Here is a 26,621-nt window from a genome sequence, read left to right as displayed (position 1 = left end):
TGACATAATTTGCCTAGGCATAGAAACCAGGAAGTAACTGAAGAAATGTAAAAATGAAAAAAGTTTAAAACAAGTAAATATAATATACTTTTTAATCTATTTACTAATGCTAGCAGCATAAGGATTAAAAATACTCTGTGTTGACTGAGAGAATGAAGTTCCACTTTAAACATAAGGAGCTGGCTTTATTTGCTCCCTAAATATGGAGACTCTGCTTGGCGGCCTAAAGGATACTTTCACCTTTCATAACATGTGTAGCACAACCCCCTTGGGGGTTGCTGTTCAATTTGGGTCTCCCTATCGCCCTGCACAGCCAGTCAATGAGCATTCTCCACACAGCATTCATCCACAGACAAGAAATCAGGCCTTGGTTTTTTTTCTCTATTTAGGGAATTTGAACTTGGATAGGGAATAGAGGTGTATAGGATGCCCAATGGACTGAACTTCGAGGACAACTTACTGACTATATACAGCTTCTCCTTTAAGGCTTTGAAAGCATGGTTGGAGTGCTAGCCAGCACCTCCAAAAGACAAAGTCTCTTTCTAATCCTGAGCAGGGGATCCGGATCCCTGTCTCCTATGTAAGGTGGACAGTCACTAGCAAGGAACCAATCTGGTTTTCCACCAGAGTGCACCTTCTCCAATCAGCCCAGGGGTTGTAGGTGTACTCACTCAGGGTGCTCTCCTATACAGCTCCACCCGACCATCTCCATCACCAACATCTCCTCTCCTCCTCCTTTAAGCCAGCAACTCCAGTTGTAATACCCCACACCCCAGATGAACTCCTCTTCCACCCAGCAGTCTGTAGGTAGTCTTTCCTTTCCTGAGCAGGGGATCTGGCTCCTGTTCCCTTTAGTAGGTGCGCAGTCACTGGAAGGTGGCTAATCTGGGTTCCCGCCAGAGTGCTCCTTCCCCTATTCACCCAGGGGATGTAGGTGTACTTATTCAGGGTGCTCACCTGTACAGTTTTTGGATGGCTGCAGTTACCAAGCTTGATAGCTGGATGGCTCCTTCCTGCCATACAGGGGATCCTCTCCCAGGGAACCAATGAGTCCTGAGTTTTCCTCCTCTCCAGAGCTAGGCTTGCAGGCAGACCCATCCGAATGGGCCTCCTGGCAGTCCTCCTCCACCAGCCTCCTCCTTTACTCCCCAAAACCTTCTCCCCACTCTCCTCCCACTCCACTACTCTCTCACTCATTCTCCTCCTGACTTTTCAGGCTCCAATACCTTTTTAAAGAGTCCAGCTCTCTTCCAACCCCATGTTTGGGCTTCGCTGAAGTCCCTAAAGAGGTGCAGCCAGCTACTCTTTAGATCCACCCACTGCCTCCAAGGCCTTCTTTGAGAACCTCAGAGCAGGGAAGAAATTCCAGAGAAGCTGGCCTGCAGAGTCTCTCAGTCCTGACCAAAGTTTGACAACTCTGGCTATTACACCTGAGATGCTAGCAGCTCCTGACTGACCATTAGGGATTCTAACTTCCCTTAGTGTAACTAGGAAGGTGTTATACATGTTACATGTTAAACCCATATTTACAATGTAACATGTAACGAATGGACTGCCCCCCACTCCTCTCTGCTCCCCGTTGTGACAGCTAGAAGAGGATCTTCTCCCCCCTACTAGTTGTCACAATTTAAAAAAAACACGGCTGCCCTCCCAGACGCATCACTCATTCACAGTATTGTGTGAATGAGAACAATACAAGTCCCAGCAGCCTTTGTGCTGTCGCCTTGTAGTTTGATTTGGAGCACTGTGGTAGTTCATTAAGCCTTCCTGTCAGTATCTACTTGCCCGTACTAGATGTATAGGCACACAGATGCACTGACAGATCTGTGGGAGATAGTGATCTGCTGATTGCTGATGCAAATGCTTTAGAGGCTCCAGAAACAAACGATAATAAATGCACATTTTTTTTACCTGCAAAACAAGTGCATTTATTATTTTTTGTTAAAAATTGAACTTATCCTTTATTTTCCAAAAAAGTATTTTATTGAAATATGAAAGTCATATCAAGTCATATACAGATACGGAGCACATTCTGCACATAGACATCTTGCATGTACTCCCGTAACGCAGACGCATCATAAGATGTTTGTTTAAAGTGCGATTCATCTCGAGGCAAGATATCATAATATAACAAATGAATAATACAAACCAGTAGATATAATGATTATAGTAGGTAAACTAGATAAGTATAATGGACAATGATCCACTAGGTAGGGAGTTCTCAGATTTACAGGACATTGAATTGCAAGGCAGAAATATCATCTGAAGGCTTGTATGTCATATCCATGTCTGGAAAATGTAGGTTACTTTTTGTAAAGAATAGTCACACCTGTATGTGAATAGATGCTCTGTTCCTTATGGAAAATATGATTATTTAGGGTATGAAAAAGGTGTGAGATAAAGAGAAGGGAGTGCCAATTGAAGAGAAATGTGAAAAGTAACCTCGTAAAGGGGAGGGGGAGAGATAAAAAAAAAAAAGGGAGAGGGGTGGGGGGGTGGGGTCAATGATTAGGTAATTGCAGGAAACCCAATCACATTAATAGATATTGGCCAAACTAACAACGACTCTACATCTAATTTAAGATACAGTCCAGTTAGACTCAATCCATGGAGTAATTCCTGAGGTAAAAGCCTTAAAGGTATTCCGTGCCACCAAATCTCCTCTCATTCATTCATTAAAAGGCGATAAATATTAGTAGTTTGGGAACTTATCCTTTAAGTTGGAATCAGGTTTACTTAATCATTAGGCAATTAGTAGAACAATGGCATCTTGGTTGGAGTGTACCTTGTGAATACATACCTCCATGTGATTTAATAGTCTGTACCAAGCATTCCGCTTCTTCAATAATCTTGTCTTCTATAGTTCTCTTCCCCATCCCATAATCCCGTAATGTTGAAAGTGCAAATCTTCTCATCACCTTCCAGGTTTCTCCATTGGTAAAGACAATGCCTAGATACAGAACACAAGCACTTAAAGTTTAACTCCACTCCAATCTTTAGTACTGCAAAGTAGTACAGGCTCTTCTCCTATACTTAAAATGCTTAGATACGCCATACTGAAAATGCTTAGTTCACATCAGGTACGCTGAACTGTAATGGTCAGTGCTGATCAACTTTTTCTAAGTGCCCTGTTCACATCATATATAAGCAGTAAAAAAGCAGCATGTATGCAGTGCAACACAAATCACCACATGTCAGCATACTGAAGCATGTTGCAACGTTCTGTGATGCATACAGTTAAAATGTAATTTTATGAAATTTTGATCACGCTAAAACAAAAAATGTTAACAGTGCAATTCATTGTAATAATACATCACACCGGCCCTACCAACGCAAAACAGACCTAACTGATTTCATTGCATATTGTACAACGTCCATTAGAAGTTGCAACAAGTCAGACAGAGCCTGTCTCATTTCCTAGCAGGAGGATGCCCAGCGTCTTCTAATTCTTTTTATCCTCAGCCTTGTCCCTGGCCCATCCCTTTCATTCACTGGCTTTCATTTCTTTCATGAAGTGTCAGCATCACATATTGTCATTATCCAGGGCAGTTGACATGCAGGTTTAGAAAATGTCCCCTCCTCCAGACCAATATCCACTCCTTATGGCACTTGAATATCTTCTCCCAAGAGCCAGTCCACTGCTCCTCAGGGGATTACTGAGGCAGGTGTGCTGTGTTGTTTTCAGGAAATTATATGTAACACCTTGCCAGATCCTCCCACCGACCATGGTCTACTTGCATTGCATAGAGCATAGGACATCACATAGAGTAGCACAGAAACTCAGTGATGATGTTACTAGATTTAAAATAAACTATGAAATGAAATGGGAAAGGCTTTATTTAAGGGGATTGCATATTCAGGGTTGCAAGCTGTTAGCATTATTCATCCAGTCAACTTATTCATATTCATTTTTTTAATGTTTATGTACTTTAGGCAATATGTTTTCATGTTGCTTCATTAAATAAAAGAACAGATACCATTTTCCCTTTGGAGTTTATTAAGTATTGGTGCCCTTGGCCTGTCAGAAAATTCCTCGGCATGATTAATTAAGGCATCTTTCACAGTGTCATATCCGCAGAGGGCAACCATCTTCTGCATGCCTATTTGAACACCTATCACCGGACCGTAAATTTTGGATAACTGAAAATAAAATAAACAACAGTAGATAAAGTGAAAAAGTTATAGTTTAATTTTAAAACTGATGTTTGAATAACAGTATTCAAATTTTTTTAAAGTCTCCTGTTGAAAGTTGAGGTCAGCAACTGTTGTTCTCCTAAAGTTGAACTTCCCCCTAAAATGGAAGTTTCCCTTTAACACCTCCTTCCCCCCATCCTCTCCAATTTTTGAAAGTTTGTTTGGGGGGTATTGCAGTATTTGTAGCTGCTGACTTTTCATTTTTTGTTAAGACTGAAGTATCGCTTTAAATATGAGTTCCTAAAAATATAACACCTTTTTAATAATATAGCATATAATATGTATGTAAATAAAAGTAAAAAAGACAAAGGAGTTAATTTATTAAAACTGGAGAGTGCAAAATATGGTGCAGCCCTACATGGAAACCAATCATAAATAATAAATGCGATTATACAGCAATGGTGTCTAGGATAGATGAGTTTTGCCTTTAATTTGTTCCTCTGGACTAGTGCATATATAATAGAAAATCCAGTAAATAAACAATAAATTACAGTAGGTGTAGCACCAATCAATATTTCAACAAATTATGCAAAACCATACATACAAAAAAAAACATAAATTCATAAATACTCCAAACCCCAATATTAAATAAATGGTGACAGTGATAAAATCATGCAAACAATGAGTCCTTTAATCTTCCTAAATTAATGTGCATCTAAAATTCATAGTGATCTGCAATTTATAAAAATTAGAATTCTTCTTCTAACACCCTCAAAATATTCAGAGAGTAGTGGTTAATGATTCATACTCTGAATGGTCTAGGGTTGTTAGTTGTGTACCCCAAGGGTCAGTGTTGGGACTCAACTGCCATCTCGAGTGCTCTCGTCCCGCCGCTGCCAACCAGTTGTCACCAGTTGAGAGCACACAGAGACAGATTGCACGGAACCCAATGTGCTTTTATTGGGGAGGTTTTTGGGGCACAGACAACAGTTCCTTTAGTCCATAGGTCCACACCAGACACAGCAACACAGTACAGTTCTCTGGAAGGCAATATGGAACACCAGGGGTATTGTAATCCACAGGGTTAATCCACACAGGAGGCTCCAGGCAGGGATGGGTTAAGTCCAGGCAGGTTCACAGAGAACAAGGGGTTAAGCCCAGGCAGGGGATAGATCCAGGCAGATTTACGGGGACAGCAGAAGATTCCTCCACAGTGCAGGGATTCCAGGCAGCACAGACAGTCCAGGAGATGAGGAGGAGGACGGGGGATTGTCGGATGAGAGAAGCTGGCACTCAGCGCAGCCTTCCCTCACACACACAGCCAGGAGAACACAGGAGGGTTTTCCTTGCTCTCTCTTAAGTATAGAGCTATGCGCCTTGTTGGTACCCGGATACTTCCTGTCGGGTTACCATGGCAACGGGCCCTGTCTCCCAGGTCTCCAGACCTGCCCAGGGAGCTCAGGAATTTGTGCATGAGGGGGAAGGGAGGAGGGGGCCTGTTTATGGATTCCTTTAGCAGGAGATCAGACTGCAAGCCAGGGGGGTGAAGGGCTGCCTGTGTCAGGGACACGGAGGACTAGAAGTCCCAGCATGGACGGGACAGAAGAGTGAGGGGCTGCTGAGGGGTGGGAGGCTGCAGCCAGCAAACCTGGAGTATGGGGAAGGAAGGACCAGCTCCGTGACAGTTTGGGATTAAAAGTATCATTTTAGTGTCTGTAGATGACACCAAGCTGTGCAGTGGAATAACGTCCTTACAGGATGTCTCCAATTTACAAGCCGACCTCAATGCACTGTTTAATTGGGCAACTATGTGGCAAATGAAGTTTAATGTGGATAACTGTAAAGTTATGCCCTTGGGGGCTAAGAATATGCATGCATCATACATACTAGGGGGGGTACAACTGGGTGAATCAATGGTGGAGAAGGATCTGGGAGTTCTGGTATATCACAAGCTTAATAATGGCATGCAATGCCAAGCTGCAGTTTCCAAAGCGAGCAAAATCCTCTCTTGTATTAAAAGAGGTATAGACTCCAGAGAGAGATATCATATTACCCCGGTACAAATCATTAGTAAGACCTCATGTGGAATATGCAGTTCAGTTTTGGGCACCAATGCACAAACAGAACATTGGGGAACTGGAGAAAGTACAGAGAAGGGCAACCAAACTGATAAGAGGCATGGAGGAGATCAGCTATGAGGAAAGATTAGAGGAACTGAATTTATTCTCTCTTGAGAAGAGGAGATTAAGGGGGAATATGATTAACAAGTATAAGTACATAAGTGGTCCACATAATGAACTCGGTGTAGAGCTATTTACCTTACGGTCATCACAGAGGACAAGGGGACACTTTTTAAAACTATAGGATGAGATTTTTGTTCTCCAAATACGGAAAGGCTTTTTCACAATAAAAACTGTGAAAATGTGAAACAGACTCCCTCAAGAGTTGGTTCTGGCCAGCTCAGTGGATTGCTTTAAAAAATAGTCCTGGATTCTTTCCTAGATACACAGAATATAACTGGTTACTAACATTTATAGGCAAAGTTCATCCAGGGAATATCTGATTTCCTCTCAGTGATCAGGAAGGAATTTTTCCCCTGCAAGAGCAAATTGGATCATGCTTTGCTGGGGTATTTGCCTTCCTCTGGATCAACTGCAGGAATAGGATTATAACATTTGTAGTGCCACCCCCAAAGGAGCCACTAATAGCTTTGGGTTCTCTGTTCTACGCCTCAATTCCAAAAACTATCTCGGACCCCCCCAATACACCAAGTCAAATAGGAAAACTGCAGACACCACTGCTAGAAACTTTCAGAAGGGTAGCTTTATAAGACAGTGCTTTACTACAGATAAATCAGCAGAAGACACAAAAGAACATTAGCTATGAATATTCTCAGCTTGCACAATATAAGATCAAATAAAATCACAAAGATATACAGTGGAGATAACTGTGTCAATAGACTCAATAGCAGGATCAAGCAACTCTTAATTGACCCTATGACTACAGGAGCAAGAGAGGGAAGAGGAGACCTTTAGTCAGTCAGCTCCCTTCACATTCTGCCACCACAGGCAAAGAAAGCAATACAACAACATTTTGGAGACTAGGGTAAGAGTTCCCTAATAATATAACTAGTACTATGCAGTCCCAAAACAACCCCAGTCAGTGTCAGGCTCTGTAGATTGATCTTTTTGATTGGAGGAACTCCTGAAGGTGATGTATCCATAGCACTTAGATATGAAAGTACATAGAGGTATCACTGTGTATCACGTACCTGGTGAAAGAGGCCAATGGAGAGAGGGCTTCCCTTGCGGTCCAGACTCCCCTGAAGGTGGGACAGCAGGAGTCAGGCCCAGAGCAGCACAGGTCACCTGTGTGAGTGCTTGTTTGGTGGTTCACCCAGGAGCACAGCTGATGCGCTGAGATGGGGTCTGCAAGCAGGGGCATCTGTGTGAGGTATGCAGGTCTTCCAGAGAACAGAGGATCACAGGATAACCAGTTCGAGCCAAGGTCGGGTGCCAGGTGGGGATCAAAGCAGATGTAGTCAAAAGGGATAGCCGAGGTCATACACAGAGAGCAGGAGAGAGGATCCGTTAGACCAGCCGGGGTCAGGTTGGGGTTAAACAGAGCAGACAGGTCCAGGAGCAAGTCGAGTCATTAAAAGGAAATCACAGATCACAATAGCACAGGAACAAGGTACTGGGAAGCCAGAGATCAACCAGCACCTGAGAGTAGTGCAGGGCTTCCTTATAAAGGCCATTTGGCGCCAAATTTGAGACAATGTGAACTTCTGCGGCCATGCAAGGTACTGGCAGGGGTGGATGCCATGTCTCCTAACACCTCTGCTGAAGACAGATCCCTGACACTGTGCTATGGCCGCTGACGGTGAATGGGATAACACAAATATATTCTCCAACAGAAACCTTCAGACAGATGAAGAATGGTGTCTGTATGCAGTGTCTCTACTGTATTAGGGAGAATGTTAGGCTCGCACTCACTCACCAGACCCCTGGGGTATGATACCACCATAATCAGCTGTGAAGGACCAAGCTCTTGTAGAGTGAAGTAGCTCTGGGTTCCCTCTTGACAGGTGACAAAGACCAAGAGTGGTAACACCTGCAGTGTGCTCACCCACAACTGACCCGATACCTGTGGTCCAAGAAACGTTGGAAGTTACTCCATAGTGCTGAGCAATAACGCATTGCTGAGCGGAGTTACTGCACTGGATGATGGAGATGTGGCCTAGTATTACAATGGAGGAAAGAAAGGCACGTTCACCTCTATCAGCATCCAGGTCCCTGCACCAAGAGCCCCAGCATGACTGCTGCAGAGGGATTGTATCTGCCTTCCCAGGATGCCCTTTGGTTTCCTCTCCTCTGGTAATTGTAGTCCAGCCTATGCTGAAAAACACAGTGTCCTCATGCGGTGGGACTACAGGTCCCAAGATCCTCTGCTTCTTTGACACACTCCCCATTCTATCAGCAGGAAATTATGTGTTTACTTTGCACTGAACACTAGAGGGGAAGAAGGGAGTGTCAGTCTGTGCAACAGATGTCCTGATTTGCAGAATGACCCTGCTTGAACCTAGCTACACTTTTTTTTTTTAATGGTTGAACTAGATGAACTTCTGTCTTTTTTCATCCAGACTAACCATGTAACTATGTAACATTAAATGTAATCACATTCCTGGAGATCGGGAACAGCCTTAAGCAAAAGCAAGTATGGGATCCGCTGCACAGCCGAATGTCACTCCTTTCATTCCACCCTTATGGGTTGAGTTCCTGGGTGGGGACCAGGGGCAGACTGACAACTCATGGGGCCCCCGGGCAATAGGGGATCATGGGGCCCCTGTGTCCTTGCCCAAACTCAAAAAAGCCTATGAAAAAGGTACCAGGGGCATCTCATGGGGCCCCCTACTGACCCCTGGCCCTCGGGCAGTGCCCGAGTTTCCAAATGGTCAGTCCGCCCCTGGTAGGGACTTCATTAGAGGGTTATTGCTATGGGAGCTAAATATGCTCTGAGTATTGCCAACATCTTTATAGCAAAATGGGAAGCTAAGTGTGTTTTGGGAGTTAGACCTAGGGAGCTAGTGTGCAATAAATGCTATACTGACAATATTTTGATAATTTGGACAGGCAGTGAGGTTTCTTTAAATAATTTTATGGCTGAATTGAACAGAAATGATAGACATATAGTACTAACATGGAGAAAGTTTTTAAAGACTATAGACTTTTTAGTTCTATCTATTAGAACAGCAGGGAGGAAAATTGTAACTAAGACTTTGTTTAAAGCCATGGATAGAAATACATACATTCCGTGGGACAAAAACAATAAATATCCTACACTTATATGACAAACCATTAAACTCAATAAGTGCCAATTAATGCTGCTGTTCACAAGGTGACAACACCATGACAAATAAATATAATAAATAACAAAGCGCAAACATGAAATAAATAAATACAAATAATTTTTATGTGATAAAGTCCACTGTCCCAAAAAACGGTGATTAAGTGCTCCAATCAAAAAATATATGCCAAAACGAAATGTGTCCTTTGAATATTTTCACCAGACAGTGCTCCGTGACCACTTTACAATATGATCCACACTCACTAGATTTGATGGACTCTTAGCTTGTAGGGCTTAAGAGTCATCAAGGCTTTTGAATGTGTTCCCAGGAATATCCCGGATTCAGAATGGGATAATGGTGCACTTCCTCAATACCTTCCAACAATCCTCAAGCAGGCAGAAGGAAAGCAAAAAAGGGGGACACTGATTGTGCAATACTGTAACACTCCTTTATTTAAATGAAACCAAAGTACATATTGCACTCACATGTTGTAAACAATAGAAAAGCCTTAAAATAGTACGTGCTCCGTGAATTCGTAAAGTATGCAGTAGGCATCCCGAAGAAGCAAATTAACAGAAAAAAATGTCGATCCTAAACGCCATTGCGGGATAATCCCATATATTACAGTCTGTATTGTCAGAATTGTTTTTAATATGGGATAACCATGTCTTTAAAACAAACAAAAAACAACCAGAGGCTTTGGCTTTTTACTTTTATTTATATTATAATAAAATTGTTAAATTTTTATGAACTTTTGTTTCCTCTGCATGGCATATTAAAATCCCACTTTTCCATCATCCCATTTAGGGTGTGAAGGGATGGTGCCTACAGAGAGTATTTGACATGTATGCACCCACCCTTTCTATCATTGTTGTTGGAGTTCCTATATTGCCTCAGATGATATAGGACAAGAAACATATTACCTCTATAAATGTCCTATGAGGTTTCTTCATGTCGATACTGAGCATATTTCCAATGATTGGCCATGGTTTGGGTCCAGGTGGGAAATTCTTGTACTTGTCTTGTTTCTTGTTGTATGCATAAGCCAAGAAAAGGATGACAACAACAGACAGAAGGATCGTCATAGGGTCAGCTGCAAACATTGTCCTGTGATATCTGCAGAAGAGGAACACAGACATTGTGGGTAATGGAGGGAATATTAAAGTAGGGTATATTAAATCTAACAATGAGTTTCACTTATTTGCTTCATTTTGGTCTGTTAAATATACAAGTGAAAGCATTTTGTTATATCTGTTTGCAAGAAGTGGAAACATACCTGTTGATTTTGCCAGAAATCCACTGCTGATATATCATATCAACTCTGCAGTGTTATCTTGAACAATGTGATCAGCCATGCAGAGTTCAGTAAACTACAAAACACCTTTATCCTATTTTGTGTGGATGTGGAGGATGGGGGGGGGGAGTTGTAGTCCTTACACAGTTTCTGTCCAAAATTAATGCTGCCCCTCCATAGATTCTGTACAGTTGTGAGCATTGTCACCATAGGGTGTGTTAGTAATAGGACCACCAGGTGAAAATAAAATGGAAACAAGCCTGCAAAGGAAGACTAATGCAGACATGGCATCCAAGGACTGGTAAGCTGCAGTACTGTATATTTCATTTTTGACATTGGGTTTAGATATTTAAACACCTGAAGACCAACATGTTAAATTCCTTTCTTGTCCATGCCCTTTTCCAGTTTCAGCACTGTTTTACTTTGAATGTCAATTACTCTGTCACTGTACCCAACACTGTACCCATGTGAATTTTATATTATTTTTAGAGACAGATAGAGCTTTTTTGGTATTTAATAGCCACTTTTTTTTTTACTATATAAAGGAAAAAAGACTGAACATTTTGAAAACAAAATCTTGGTTTCTGTTAAAAATAAACAAATATTTTTTTCATAAATTTAGACCAAATGTGTGTGTGTGTGTGTGTGTGTGTACTGTATACAGTTGTGACCAAAATTATTCAACCCCCACTGAAATTGAGTGTTTTGGCCAGTTTGACATTGCTTTTGATCATTCAGTCATCTTGCTTACATTTACATTAAAGAGGCACTTGTAGGTCAGACAAATATAACATAACAGTTATAATGAAATAACCACAAATGTCTTTTCTGTGCTCACAGCATTATCAGTTTTATTCAACCCCCAAGTGACATTCAATCTTAGTACTTAGTACAGCATCCTTTTACAGTTATAACAGCTTTTAAACGTGAAGCATAGCTTGACACAAGTGTCTTGCAGCGATCTACGGGTATCTTCGCCCATTCTTCATGGGCAAAGGCCTCCAGTTCAGTCACATTCTTAGGCTTGCGCACTGCAACTGCTTTCTTTAAGTCCCACCAGAGGTTCTCAATCGGATTTAAGTCTGGTGACTGCGATGGCCACTCCAAAATGTTCCAGCCTTTCCTCTGCAACCATGCTCTAGTGGACTTGGAGGTATGCTTGGGATCATTGTCCTGTTGAAAGGTCCAACGTCTCCCAAGCCTCAGGTGTGTGACGGACTGCATCACGTTTCCATCCAATATCTCCTGGTACTGAAGAGAATTCATGGTACCTTGCACACGCTGAAGCTTCCCTGTACCTGCAGAAGCAAAACAGCCCCAAAGCATGATTGACCCTCCACCATGCTTCACAGTAGGCAAGGTGTTCTTTTCATCATAGGCCTTGTTCTTCCTCCTCCAAACATAGCGTTGATCCATGGGCCCAAACAGTTCTAATTTTGTTTCATCAGTCCACAGAACACTATCCCACAACTTTTGTGGTTTGTCCACATGGCTTTTGGCATACTGCAGTCGACTCTTCTTATTCTTTGGAGACAGCAAGGGGGTACGCCTGGGAGTTCTGGCACGGAGGCCTTCATTACGCAGTGTGCGTCTTATTGTCTGGGCTGAAACTTCTGTACCCACATCTGACAAATCTTTTCTCAGTTCCTCAGCAGTCACACGGGGACTTCTCTCCACTCTACGCTTCAGGTAGCGCACAGCAGTCGAAGTCAGCATCTTCTTTCTGCCACGACCAGGTAGCGTTTCAACAGTGCCCTTTGCCTTGAATTTGCGAATGATGCTTCCTAAGGTGTCTCTTGGTATGTTTAACATCTTTGCAATCTTCTTATAGCCATTGCCCTTCCTGTGAAGAGAAATCACCTCTTCTCTTGTCTTCCTGGACCATTCTCTTGCCTTCACCATGTTTGTAACCACACCAGTAAATGTCTAGAAGGAGCTGAGTATCACAGTCATTTTAAAGCTGCCTAATTGGTGCTTATTATGCTTGATTGCTGCTCGGTGACATCCACAGGTGTTTTCAATACCTGATGGAAAGCACCTGTATGAACCTCTGTTCTTCAGAGTGGTAGTCTTTAAGGGGTTGAATAATTGTGGCAATGAAGAAACCACATAAAAACCATTTACTACTGTATTACATAAACAATTGATGTCATTTTAGTTGCATTTGGGTAGTTACAACGTCCTTGTAGGATTTGATTCTGAATACAATTCCAAATGTACACTATAGTCCCTAAACCCCTTTACAGCATTGGGGGTTGAATAATTTTGGTCACAACTGTATATGTGTATATATATATATATATTTATCCATTTTGATGTACTCAAATTTTTTGAGGTCTTAAAATGCCAGCATAGTACAAACACCCCCAAAATGACTCATTGTAAGAAAATAGACAGTCCAAAATATTTTGTAAAATGCATGGTGAGTAAGTTGTAATTGTTTTGTCTGGTCTAATGACATTCAGATTAGTGTGGGGGTGATTACGAACACTATTGATGGTTGCACTGGTCAGGTGCCACTGGGATTGGTGTGACAATGATCAGGAACACTGTTGCTGACTCATAATGGTCTGGCGACATTAGGAGTGGTGTATCAAAAATCCAAAATGCTAATTCTGGCTTATACTGATCAGGTGAAACTGGGACTAGTGTGGTGGTGATAAGGAATACTGTTACTGATATACTTTGGTTTGGTGACACTAAGACTGGTGTGGTGGCAATCAGGGACTCAGGTGCTGGTTTCACTTGCTGTGGTGACACTGGCACTGGTGTAGTAGCAATCAGGCTTACACTGGTCTGGTGAACTGGGACTTGTGTGGCAGTGATCAGTAACACTGTTGCTGGTATATACTGCTCTGGTGACACTGGGACTGGTGTGGTGGTGAACAGGAACACTGCTGATGGCATACACTGCTCTAGCAACACTGGGGACTGGTATGGCGGTGATCAGGAAAACTGTTGCTGACTTGCATTGGTTTGGTAACACCAGGACTGGTGTGATAGTGATCAGGAACACTGTTGCTGGCTTGCACTGGTTTGGTAACACCAGGACTGGTGGGATAGTGATCAGGAACACTGTTGCTGGCTTGCACTGGTTTGGTAACACCAGGACTGGTGGGATAGTGATCAGGAACACTGTTGCTGGCTTGCACTGGTTTGGTAACACCAGGACTGGTGTGATAGTGATCAGGAACACTGTTGCTGGCTTGCACTGGTTTGGTAACACCAGGACTGGTATGGCGGTGATCAGGAACACTGTTGCTGGCTTGCACTGGTTTGGTAACACTAGGACTGGTGTGATAGTGATCAGGAACACTGTTGCTGGTTTACACTGGTCTGGTGACACCAGGACTGGTATGGTGATGATCAGGAACACTGTTGCTGGCTTGCACTGGTTTGGTAACACCAAGAATGGTGTGGCAGTGATCAGGAACACTTTTACTGGCTTACACTTGTCTGGTAAAACTGGAAATGGTGTAGTATTAATCAGGAAATCTGTTGATTGTGAGCACTGGCCTGGTGTCACTGGGACTGGTGTGGCAGCAATCAGGAACAGTGTTGCTGGCTTACACTGGTCTGGTGACACTGGGTCAGGTGCGGTGGTAATCTGGGACATTGATGCTGGCTTATATTAGAGTTTGTTCACACTTGGCTAAATTTCTAACTCTTACCAAATACTCCTATAGCTTTAGTATGGGCGTTAGACAGGCATTAATGAGTCTTAGTATGGGCGTTAGACAGGCATTAATGAGTCTTAGTATGGGCGGTAGCCTGGTTTTTACAAGTGTTAAAAATTCTCTCCAAACTCCATATGTTAAGTTTTGAAGCATTTTATAAGCATTTGACAAGTGTTAAAACCACACCACAAACTAAATAAATAGTAATAACACTCTGCAACCACACCACAAATGCCCCGCAAATGCATGTCAGTGCGTTTATGGAGCTTCAACGTTGATTTAAATGGGAGGCGTTGAAAGGCTTCAAACTTCTCCTGACTCGACATGAGGCTTCAATTTTGAAGTGATGCAATGCTAACACTTCATGTTTTGATAATGTGAACAGCACTGTGTGCTGCCCATAGTATATTTTGCATAGGCATTTGAGGAGCATTAAAAAATGCCCCTCAACTGCCTGCTTTCAATGCCAGTGTGAACTAGGCCTTAGTCTGGTAACACTGGGACTAGTGTGGCAGTGATCAGGAAAACTGTTGTTGGCTTACACTTGTCTGGTGACAATGAAACTTGTGTGGCCGTTATCAGGAACACTGTTGCTGGCTTACATCGGCCTGGTGACTTTGCCACTGCTGTGGTGGTGATAAGGAACACTGTTGCAGGTTTACTCTGGTCTGGTGGAACTGGAATTGGTGTCGTAGTAATCAAGAACACTGTTGAATGTGTGCACTGGTCTGGTGACACTGGGGCTTGTGTGGGGGTGATCAGGAACACTGTTGCTGGCATACACTGGCCTGGTGACATTGGGACTGGTATAGCAGTGATCAGGAACATTGTTGCTGATTTATATGCTGCACAGTTAGGGGCACACTGGTTGCTATACTGCTGGAGGTTAATTATTGTGCAATGCTGGAGGTTAATTACTGTGCTGTGCTTGGGATTTATTATTGTGTTGAGCTGGGGGTTTATTATTGTGTCATGTTGCAGATGTATTCTTGTGTTGTTCTCAGGGTTTATTACTGTGTTGTGCTGGGGGATTATCACTGTGCCGTGCTGAGGTTAATTGTTGTGACATGCTGGGGCTTAACTATTGTGCAATAATGAGGGTAATTGCTGAGAAATTTTTAAGTTAACTGTTGTGCAATATTGGGAGTTAATTGTTGTTCAATATTGGGAGGTTAATTGTTGTGCAATGTTGGGGGTTAATTATTGTGAAAAGTTTGGGAATAATTATTTAGCAATGTTGGGGGCTAGTTATTGTGCAATGCTGGGGGTTAATTACTGTGTTGTGCTTGTAGTTGATTACTGTGCCATGTCCTGGTTAATTACTGTGTTTTACTAGGGGTTAATTACTGTGTCCTACCATGGGTTAATTATTGTGAAATGCTGGGAATTCATTATTTTGCAGTGCTGAGGGTTATTGATGAACTTGACACAAGCTGGGGTTATCATTTCTGGACCCAACTGGGCTTATTTTATTCCCACAATCTCTTCAGTTCATCCCCAGGGTCTTATTTGGTCTATACAAAGGAGAAAAGAGTCACACTACAAGCCATAGACCATGAAGAAACACTTACTTGCTGGCCACACCCACAGGTGTAATAGTACCCCCCCCCCCCTTGGAGCTGCCCCTGCGTAGTGGTAGCGCACTAAATCATTTGCCTCCAACACTATGACTGAGCTGTCAACAGGGCCAGTAGGGCAGGCTCCCAATCAGTTGACCACTGTGAGAGCCAGGAAAGAAAGTTGTAAAATAACAAGCTTACTGGCAGGATCAATAGGTAATGAAATTATGCTGCAGTTCTGACTCAGAAAAACAAAATCGGATTTATTAATTCTATTAACATACTGCACCATATGTAATTTTTTATTTTATTTTACCTGTAGTTCCACTTTAATTTCTCCACAGCCTAAAGCTACAAAGGTGAATGAGGACTTGTTCTGAATATTTAAATACTTTAGTGTTCACAGTCTGGGTACAGGTTCACTTTAACCACTTACTGTGGTTAAAGTGAACATTTTTTTTCACTTTCATGTTAAAATCAGCATTTTTGATAGAAAATAACTATCTTTTATCAAATGCAATTTCTTTATGGAAAAATATGCTAAAATGATTTTAAGTGCACACAAGCACAATATAATATCCAAATCTTATGTAAAGTATAAAAGATGATGTTCTGTCAAGTAAATACAGTAGATACCAAACAAGTCGAGACTCAAACTTGCATGCATTTGTGAAACTGTGACAAAATACGGTACCTACAATTTTTCATAGGTGATGCTTTAAAAGCCTTTGCAGGTTATCAGTGTCGAGTTAACTATGAATGATAGCCCTGGAATGATTGCTTTCCCTCTGATATTCACAGCAATATCTTACATGTGTAGTGCAATAACTGTTTACATACTTGTGAGGGATCTTACATGCATGTTTGCATGCATGTGTGCATGTGGAGAGACAAGTGTGCTTTTAATTTTTTTTTTCTGCTATTACAAGGGGGCAAACAATGTGATATCATGGGCAGATGACAGGTATTACTTTTGGAGACAACAAGAGTTTATTAGACCCCCAATTTCTCTCCCACTGTTAACAACCGCCTGGCGGTACCTCTAGCAGTCCACAGGACAGGATTCCCCAGAGTGTGGGGTCTAAGCCCCAGTCTGCTTGTTCACCAGGGCCCCTGATGGTGGGGATGGACTTGGAGCAGACAGGGACCAGGTTGCGGCCCCTGAGTACACCCGCCTGTGGTAGAGGGATCCGCCAGAGGTATATGCAGGTAGAGAGCCTGACGTGAAGAGGCAGAAGGCTGGAGCAGGGATGGCTGGATCCGTGCAGGATGGATGGATGGCAGAGTAGTGAGCGTGGTCAAACAGGCGGGGTCAGTAACAGTGGGGTCAGCGTAGTACAAGGCAGCAGGCAAAAGAGTAGTCAGGTCACTCGCCGGGGTCGGTAACAGGAGTTCAGATCAGATTAGGGATATCCAGGAGAGAGGTCAAACGAGCCAGGGGGTCAGAGCAGGAGAAGTCACCAGAGGTCAGGATCAGGCAGAGTCAGCAACAAATCACAACAGCAGGTATACAGGAACACAGGATAATCAGACCATACGGCAATGAGAATCTGTGCAGGGCAGGTTTAAATAGTGCGCCCTGCCCTGTCATTGGTGCCAGGCGAGTGTCCTCGATCGCGAGTGTCCTCGATCGCGAGTGCGCATGCGCGGCCACCGCCGCCCAGGTCCTAGTGCCCGCCGGCTAGTATGGATCAGCGTTCTGCGCATGCGCAGACCCGTTTGTCGCCGCGATCCCTGACACCCGCCCTTTAATGCAGGTAATCAAGCACAGTGTATACTTGATTAGCTTCTTACAGCCAAGCAATAAGAGCTCTGAAACTGGAAGCTGCAGACATGAATTTGTTTTAACCACTTAAATTCAGGATGGTTTTATACATCCTATGGAGAGAAAATATCTCTGTCCCAGTCCTAGGCTATTCAGTTGACCGCATGATGAGAGAAATGCAATAAATAATTAACTTCAGTTAAAACCACATGTTAAAATGATCTGTAGATTCAGAGATCAAAAGAAATAATCAGTGAGAATGCATGATAAATTCTGTTTCCTGTAGATCATTTATACAGAATTACATAGAATGATATACAATTTTATGAAAACAACTTACTGTGTCTTACTGCTGAAGATATCCCTTCTGGTTATCAGGTCTTGCCTCTCCTGTTATCCTTCAGTGACTCTTATACCTTTACTGTTATGGGAATAGTTGAACCTTGTACAGACAATGGCCTTGCGAATGTTCAACCCTTCCTCCACCCACATATATGATGAATGTGAACTAACTGCTTTTGAACTGCGATGCTTAGAATTGAAGATATACTTTAATCTCCTGTAGGTAAAAGATGATTCTTATCACAAGCTTGATTTTAAAGTGAAAACCTATAGATTTTAAATCATGATAAGGTGCATTTGATGGCTTCTTTAATTAAAATGTAACTCCAGTATTCTTTTCAGTCTTGCAGAGTTTTGCAGGCTCCTCTTATGGACTGCATATTCTTATTTCACTGCACACTGTGAGCTTCTTGAAGTATGCATTAGAAGCTGCAGCAAGTAAGACAGAGACCAAATCACTTCCTGGCTGGAGGACATCCAACATCATTGAGACTTTCTTCTACAGTCTCAAAGTAAAACTAAAGGCAAAACTTTTTTTAAAATTTTGTTTAGAGTAAGGGAGGGTTATAAACCTTGTAAGTCTTTTTTGCCATCTGTATTCTTCCTGATTCATAACAAAACAGGAAGTGAGGGGAAATCCATTCAAAATGAGGGAATTTCTGGCTGTTACTAGGGTCACTAGAACTAGAAGATTTGTCTGGTGACATCCCATAATTTGGAAATGTTATTCAGTTTCACTGTAGAAGATGATGGTAAACAGAACAAATAGAGAGGGAAAATCTCTATTACAGGGGCATAGGAAGCAAAAAAAACCTGACAGATGTTCTACTCCCTCTTTACTCTAAAACTAAGTGTTGCCTTTGGTTATACTTTAACCTCCCTAACGGTATGATTATTTCAGATTTTTGGTGCTGAAAGCGGTACCATTATTTTGCATGGAAATATGTATTTTTGTATTGTAGGCCTGTCATTTTTAGGAATAACTCACTGAAATCTGTCCGAACAAGAGTGTAGTAAACATCCCGGGTATGATAAAATTTGAACACGAAATCATAAATTATAATATAATAAATAATCATAAAAAAATATAATATTAATAAATTTAATTCAATAATATTATCAAACCAAAAACACTGAAATTTGAAATATAGCGCCAAGTTCGCACATCACTGAGCTTAGTTGCAAAATCGTTTTCAGTGTCTGATGATGAATTTCCCCACGAATCATTATCACTCAATTCTGCAAGTGGTTCTGATTTACTATCGCTGTTCTCTAGCTGGTCTAAACCCACTTTTGACCTAAAGGGACGCTTTTTGGACGCCATGGACGTTTCTCAGTTTCCAGGCAGAAAGAACAGTAAAAATGCAGGCAGGGCACAGGACAAAGCACTCGGGACAAAATGTATGTGAAATGGTTTGATACAGTAATGTATTACTATGTGATTTTAGTGTATTTAGTGAATGTCACTTTTTAACATTTTTAAATTTCCCTCCGGTCTCCGTACGTCCCGTATGTCCCGATGCTCTCAGGGACCGGAACCCGGAAGACGGATGCCGGCATCGGCCGGAGGAGATGGCCGGGGACGCTGCAGGGGGGACATCGCGGGAGCGCAGGACAAGGTAAGTGAAACAGGGAATCCCAGAGCAACGCCGCATGGTAATCCCGAGTGTAGGTCAGGGTTACCTCTTTTGGTACTGAAATTTAACCCCGAGCTACTGTCGGGAATACCCCCAGGGGGGTTAAAGTGGTTGTAAAGTCTCAAGGTTTTTTACCTTCATGCATTCTATATATTAAGGTAAAAAACCTTCTGTGTGCAGCAGTGCCCTCAGCCCCCCCTAATACTTACCCCTAATACTTACCTGAGCCTCATCGCAATCCATCGATCTCATTGGCTGAGACTGCAAGTGGGAGCCATTGGCTCCCACTGCTGTCAGTCACAGCCAGTCAGCCAATGTGGATAGAAAGGGGGTGGGGCCAAGCCATGGCCCATGTGTGAATGGGCACATGGAGCAGCAGGTGCTCATAGCAAGCTACTTGCTGTAGGGGCACCCTACAGAAAGGAGGAGCCAGGAGAGCATGCGTGGGACCCGAGAAGAGAAGGATCCAGGCTGACCTTTGCAAAACCATTGCACACAGTAGGTAAGTATAACATGTTTGTTATTAAAAACATATGAACCTTTAATATCGCTCTAAGCTGGCCATATACTAGTAGGACATAATGTGTACTTATTTACTTACCAATTGTGCATTCACATATACTTTAAGCATGATCTAATATTATGTTCAGTAATAGCATGCCTTAATCATGAACTAATGTGTTTAGTAATACACACCTTAAGCATGATCTATTTTGTTGAAACAGTTTAAACAGGTTTTTTGTAATGATTAGTGTGAAATTGTTTTATGTTGTTCTGTAGATAGTCCTACCCCTATGAACCTTTCCTTTAACTAGTTATACATTAATCTGAACAGTTGTGGTTTTTGCTTTGCTATTTTGCTTAATAGGAGCAGAATGTACAGCATGCTTTACAACCTCAAGGCAGTTTGAAGGCATTAAACAACCTGCATTTTCAGCTAGAATATGTTAAACACATATTAATGTAGGATGAAAGTTTAGTGTAACCCCCTTCTCACCCTGAGACAACCCTACCTGGTACTAAAATACCAAAAAAACAAACAAAAAAAAAACAAATCTATCTACACAAGGTGCATACCTGATCCCTAACCTTCCAGTGCCATCTACTGGAATATGTCCATGATTCCCAATGTAGAAACATGCAGGCAAGTTGCCAATTCAAAATGATAGTATTACAAAATCCCATAGGGAATAAATACAGTACATACAGATGAGCCATCATTTTTAGTCCTGGCCGATCCTTCTTCAAGACAAATCCTTACACAGTTATACATAATCTCATTGACCAAATATCTACTATTCTGTTGTGAGCATGAACAGAACAGTGCTGCAACGTCCTTGCTATAACTGGCCTGCCTGCAGCCCAGACCTTTCACTAACTGAAAATATTTGGTGCATCTTGAAATGAAAAATATGACAAAGGAGACCCAGAACTGTTGAGCAGTTGGATCTGATATCAGGCAAGAAAGGGACAACATTCTTCTCCTAAAACTCCAGCAACCGGTCTCCTCAGTTCTCAGATGTTTACAAAGAAGAGGGGGTGCTACATTGTGGTACACATGGCCCTGTCCCAACATTTTTGAGACTTTTTTTCTTAAAATGATATATTTTCCAAGTTTAAACATTTGATATGTTTTTTATTTTCTCTTGTGAATAAAATATGGGTTTATGAGATTTGCAAATCATTGCATTCTGTTTTTTATGTAGATTTTGCACAACGTCCCAACTTTTTGGGAATTGGGGTTGTGTATATACCATCTATATTTTTTTTTTTCAAAGGACTCCAGACACGTCCAGTGATGCCACTGTTTTTTCATCTTTTTTCATCATGCGATATTGTTGATGATGGGCAGTAATAATGTGTGAGTGCCCTGCAGTACAGTAATATTGTGAGCTATGCCATTCTTCAAGTAAGACCAAGGACGTTTAGTGGCAGAAAATAAGTACTGTGGGTGACAGCCAGGGGCGGACTGACCATAAGGAAATTCGGGCACTGCCCGAGGGCCCGGGGTCAGTAGGGGGCCCCATGAGATGCCCATGGTACCTTTTTCATAGGCTTTTTTGAGTTTGGGCAAGGACACAGGGGCCCCATGATCCCCTATTGCCCGGGGGCACCATGAGTTGTCAGTCTGCCCCTGGTGACAGCTTTTTTAATATTCATCTTTTAATACATACACTTTAAATCATTTATTTATTACCTATATTGTTATCTTATGCAAGGTTTTTAAATTTTCTAGTCCAGTCCTGTCGAGATTCTTCAGATTTAGTTTGTTGCCATGGTGTTAGTCTCTATCATTTAAAGCGTTACTAAACCCACAACAGTAAAATCAGTCTGTATTTGCAGTAAAGCATGCTTGTTATACTTACTGTGGAACCCAAGGGGTTAATCCTCTGCATTGTGTAACAATTCTGTTTGATCCTGACATCTCTGGTCCTCCTCTCCTTCCAGTCTTCCCCACTTATCTTCTGATAAGACATATTGTGTGGAGACACTCTGCACATGCTCAGTGTGTATTGCTTGAGAGGTCTTTCTGATGACGAAATTCATTGTGAAGAGCTTCAGCTTATGACTTCACCATGTTCTGGATTGACGGTGGCCATATTTTTGGTTTGAAACATTTCCTATTCAATGCTGGTTATTTTAAATTCTTGGTGTATGTGAATCTTTTAATTAATCTGCCAAAACTTTAATAAATTACTGGACTATGAGTTGCTTTTGTTCTTTATTCCTTATTTGAATATCGGATGGGAGTTTCTTCAGCTTTTGGAGATCTTTAAAGAGGAGGAACCATCCTATATCTGAGAGAGGATTTTCATTGAAGATTACCTGCCATACTGATTCCTTATCACACTGTGCATATTGACCTGTGTTTTACGGTATAAATGTCTGGTAAGGGGCTAATTTCTTCAGGTGTATGGTGACGGCTTATGACATCAGAATCTTCTCCTGCAACTTGTTTCAGTTACTTGAGGACTTATGTGGACTTTTATTTTTGATATTTCTATGCAATTTAATTAGCGCTGCATTTTTGTCATTTATTTTTAACCAGTGCTCGGCTGGACACTGATAGAAGTCACAAGACTGCTCTAACTGCTGAGAAAAGGTATTTAGTAGTTTATATTTACTAAAATAATTGCACTGCCATGTTGTGTGTACTGTGGGAGACCAGATCTAGTGAACTCAGGGTCCAGGGTTTAGTAACAGTTTACTGTGGAATGTTCAGGCAAACATGGCAGTACTGTGTATGTATCTGGAATCAAAATTGAAATAGTCTCAGCTGGCCACAGAAGAAACATCCAGATTCCATGTAAGTGTAGTTGAACAATATACATAAGCTGTAGTAAACTCCAACAGTAAAAAACAAAAGGGCTAGTATGCACCACAGGCCAGCACATTATGGTAGACCTACCTTAAAACGAAGCCCTCCGGGAGTGTTCTGTCACAGCCGTTGGAGCTTCCATCTTCACTCAGTCTTCCTTCCGGGTTCGTGCTCTCAGTCCATTTGAATGGCAGGGTCATAAAGTCAAAAAGTGGAGTTTGCTACCGATTTATTAATATTATTATTATTATTATACAGGATTTATATAGCACCAACAATTTGCTCAGCGCTTTACAATATAAAGGGAGACAATACAGCAGCAATACAGTTCAATACAAGAGGGTTAGGAGGACCCTGCTCCTTGGAGCTTACAATCTAGCTTTAAGGTTCATTGTTTTGCTGTCCTTGTTCAGAATATCAACTTCAGCAGACAAAAAAAAGTAAACATGGAATTACCCTTTAAAATCCTGGCTGCAGAGGTGGTAATGTAAACACTGTAAGAGGGGGTGAAATTACAAAATGATATGCCATAGAATTGGTTTCACTTTTAGGCTAGGTTCACATCTGTGCAGTTTGCATTTAATCAGTTTCTGCCGTGCTTTTTGCATTTTTGCCATGTTTTTCATTCGTTTTTTTTTTAACCTGTTGATGGACAGAATAAAACACAATACGCATAAAAAACGCATCAAAAATGCTTAAAAATGCATAAAAAATGCACTACATGCTTTTCTGCCCTCCATTGAAGTCTATAGAACCAAAAACGCAACTTATTGTGTTGAAAAAAGTCCCTGACCCTTTCCAAAAATACACCGAGTGAAAAAACGAAGATGTGAACCTGTCCCATTGGAAATCATGTTAAATAGACTGCTGTGCATTTCTGCAAAACGCAGCGGGAAAACGCAAAGGTGTGAACTTAGACTTAGGGTCACATGTTATAGAAAGGGACTGTTCTGTGCAATATCATTGCACAAAGCAGGTAAGTATAACCACTTTTTTATTTTAAAGCAAACAAATTACTTTAATTATTACTTTAAGCTACTTTTCCTCCAGGGATCGAATGTTAGGGGTCCTTACTACACATATTACCTGGATTCAGTTTGACTATGGTTTGGTAAACAGTGCCAAAGGCCAACTGTTGAATCTGAAGTTGATAGGAGCCAAATGTTAAAAACAGCTATGGCCATTTTCAAGGTTAATAGGTAAGGGCTTGTCAAACAGATAGTATGGGGGGTAGGGGGCTGCCCTAGGGGACATGTACTGAAGCTCATTTTTTTTTGTGTGGTTTTTTTTGTGTAAAAATGTATTTAATTAAGTTTGATATAGATGTTAATGAGGGACCACTAGACACAAAAATGAAGTAGGGTGCCTGTCAAATTTTAAACCAGGTCTGGGAAGAATTTGGAGGAGGAACCCCAGTCCTTTATCCTAGCAAGCATCCTGACAGGCCAGGCAAGGGGTAAACAAGCATGCATCACCCCTCCTCAACTATACAAGGCCATATGCCCTTAGTATGGGGTAGGGTAGCCTTCCGCCACTCATTTACAAAAAATGTAAAGTGTAAATAAAGACACATACACAAATATTGATATTCTGGCAAGCCCTTAAAGCAAAAAAGTCCCATAATATTCATCTGTCATCAAGGTCATCCAGTGATGCAGATACATGTCTATCATAATGCATGGAAAAAAAAAAATTCCCCAACTACCAACACACATCTCATCCATAGCTTCCCTTGGCCAAATGACAGCTCCTGTTCCCCAGGTAACATAATTTACCATATAACTACATTGCTATTTTAGGTCAACAATCTCATTGCAGTCCCCATTACATCACTGACCAAAATATGGTCATGTCTATATTTTGTCAATGATATCACCAGGAAGACCTTGCCCTAATGTTTACATTTTATTGGTAGGGACCCAAATGCAAAACTTTACATTTCTCAATATTTAACCTCATCTGCCGTGTAGCTGCCTAACCCCGTATTTTGTTAAGGTCTTCCTGTAATAATGCTACATCTTGCACCAAATATATTTTCCTGCATAGTTTGGTATTACCAGCAAGCAATGAAATTGAGCTCATGATCCCAACAACTATATCATTAATAAGCACATTGAACGACATTGGACCCAAAAACAGAACTCTGGGGCACACCACTTACAATTTTAGGCCATTCACGGAATGAGTCATTTCTCACTACTCTCTGAACATATTCATGTAACCAGTTTCCTATTCATGTACAAACACATTCTTCTATTCCAACAAAGCTTCTTTTTTTTTTACATTAAATGTTTATGAGGTGCAGTATGAAATCTAGCAAAATCTAGATAAACTAGATAAACATGGGCAGCGTGGTGTCTATATGGTTAGCACTTCCACCTGGCAGTACTAGGGTCATTGGTTCAAATCCTAACCACAGCACCACTTGCCTGAAGTTTGCATGTTCTCCCTGTGCCTGCATGGGTTTCTTTTGGGTACTACAGGTTCCTCCCACACTCCAAAGACATGCTGGTAGGTGAATTGGTTCCTGTCTAAATTGGCCCTAGTATGTGTATGTATGCATGTAATTTAGGGACCTTAGATTGTACACCCCTTGAGGGTTAGGGACTGATGTGAATGTGCAATATACATGTAAAGTGCTGCAAAAATTGACAGCACTATATAAGTACCTGTAAAAATAAACTATGTCCATTGGACCTCCACCGTACAATATCTCACTCAATCATAGAACAATAACAGGTTGATCTTACAAAAACAATCTTTCATAAATTCATGCTGGTTGTCACTTTTGAAATCTTTATCGCAGACATTATTCTACATATTACAAAAATGCTGGAAGTTTGTTTTTGCCTTGCTCCAGTTTAGCTTAGTAACAGCCACTCTGTTTAAACTGTGCACATGCACAGTGCGTGGTCTCCTTCTTGGGCTGAGCTCGGCTAGAGAAGAAGACTGCACACTTCCCAAATGCACAGTTTGAATGTCCTTCTGTGATCTGCTACTAAGCTCAGCTGGAGCCTGGAAGGGACGTACATATTTGAACAACCTGGGAGGGCAGCTAGGGGGTGCATAGTTGTGATATTCAGTACGCAAACAGCAGTACGGAGGAAAATAAGGTCCATTAGTTTTTCCTGGAGAGAACTGCCATCAGCTGCACCAGTAAATCAGCATTTAGAACAGGAGGTGCTCTGGTATGTACCATTCATTGGATGCAGAATTGCATAGAAGGATTTCTGGAACTCTTCCTGAAGATGGACATTTTACATTTCTCTTGTCTCTTTTGTGCCTGTCAGCTACAAAGGTACCTTTGGTAAAGCTTCATTAGTTATTGTTTCGTCCTAAGATGTAACAATAACTAATGTTATTCCTATCCAATGGAATACAATGCCTAATTTATTATTAAAACCCTCCCATTGGTCTTGTGTGCTCTTTGTAGTGTTGTGCAGTAATGAGAATTGTGCAATAGTACCATTGAGTGTTGTGCAGTAAGGATTATTGAAGTTGGGTCTACAAGGTGTCCCAAAAGTCTCAATACATAGGAAACATTAAC

The 26,621-nt window shown here is 41.6% G+C and overlaps 1 protein-coding gene across 1 annotated transcript in view; it reads right to left on the bottom strand.

The window, feature by feature from the left end:
* The window catches only part of LOC149455643 (cytochrome P450 2K4-like), a 62,456-nt gene extending 44,205 nt beyond the window's left edge, over positions 1–18,251 (bottom strand). Inside the window, exons 1-4 of the mRNA XM_089686034.1 lie at positions 18,117–18,251; positions 10,405–10,597; positions 3,978–4,140; positions 2,801–2,950 (exon numbers count right to left, since the gene is read on the bottom strand). Of these exons, the coding sequence (XP_089542160.1) occupies positions 2,801–2,950; positions 3,978–4,140; positions 10,405–10,584 (493 nt within the window). The 5' untranslated portion in view covers positions 10,585–10,597; positions 18,117–18,251. The remainder of the gene's footprint in view (positions 1–2,800; positions 2,951–3,977; positions 4,141–10,404; positions 10,598–18,116) is intronic.
* Between the last annotated feature and the right edge of the window lie 8,370 nt (positions 18,252–26,621).

The sequence above is a fragment of the Staurois parvus genome, unplaced genomic scaffold (genome assembly GCF_062004578.1).
Source record: "Staurois parvus isolate SC_StPar_1 unplaced genomic scaffold, SC_StPar_1.0 ptg000390l, whole genome shotgun sequence".
NCBI classification, from domain to species: Eukaryota; Metazoa; Chordata; class Amphibia; order Anura; family Ranidae; genus Staurois; species Staurois parvus.
This window is presented reverse-complemented; position numbering and strand designations above follow the sequence as displayed.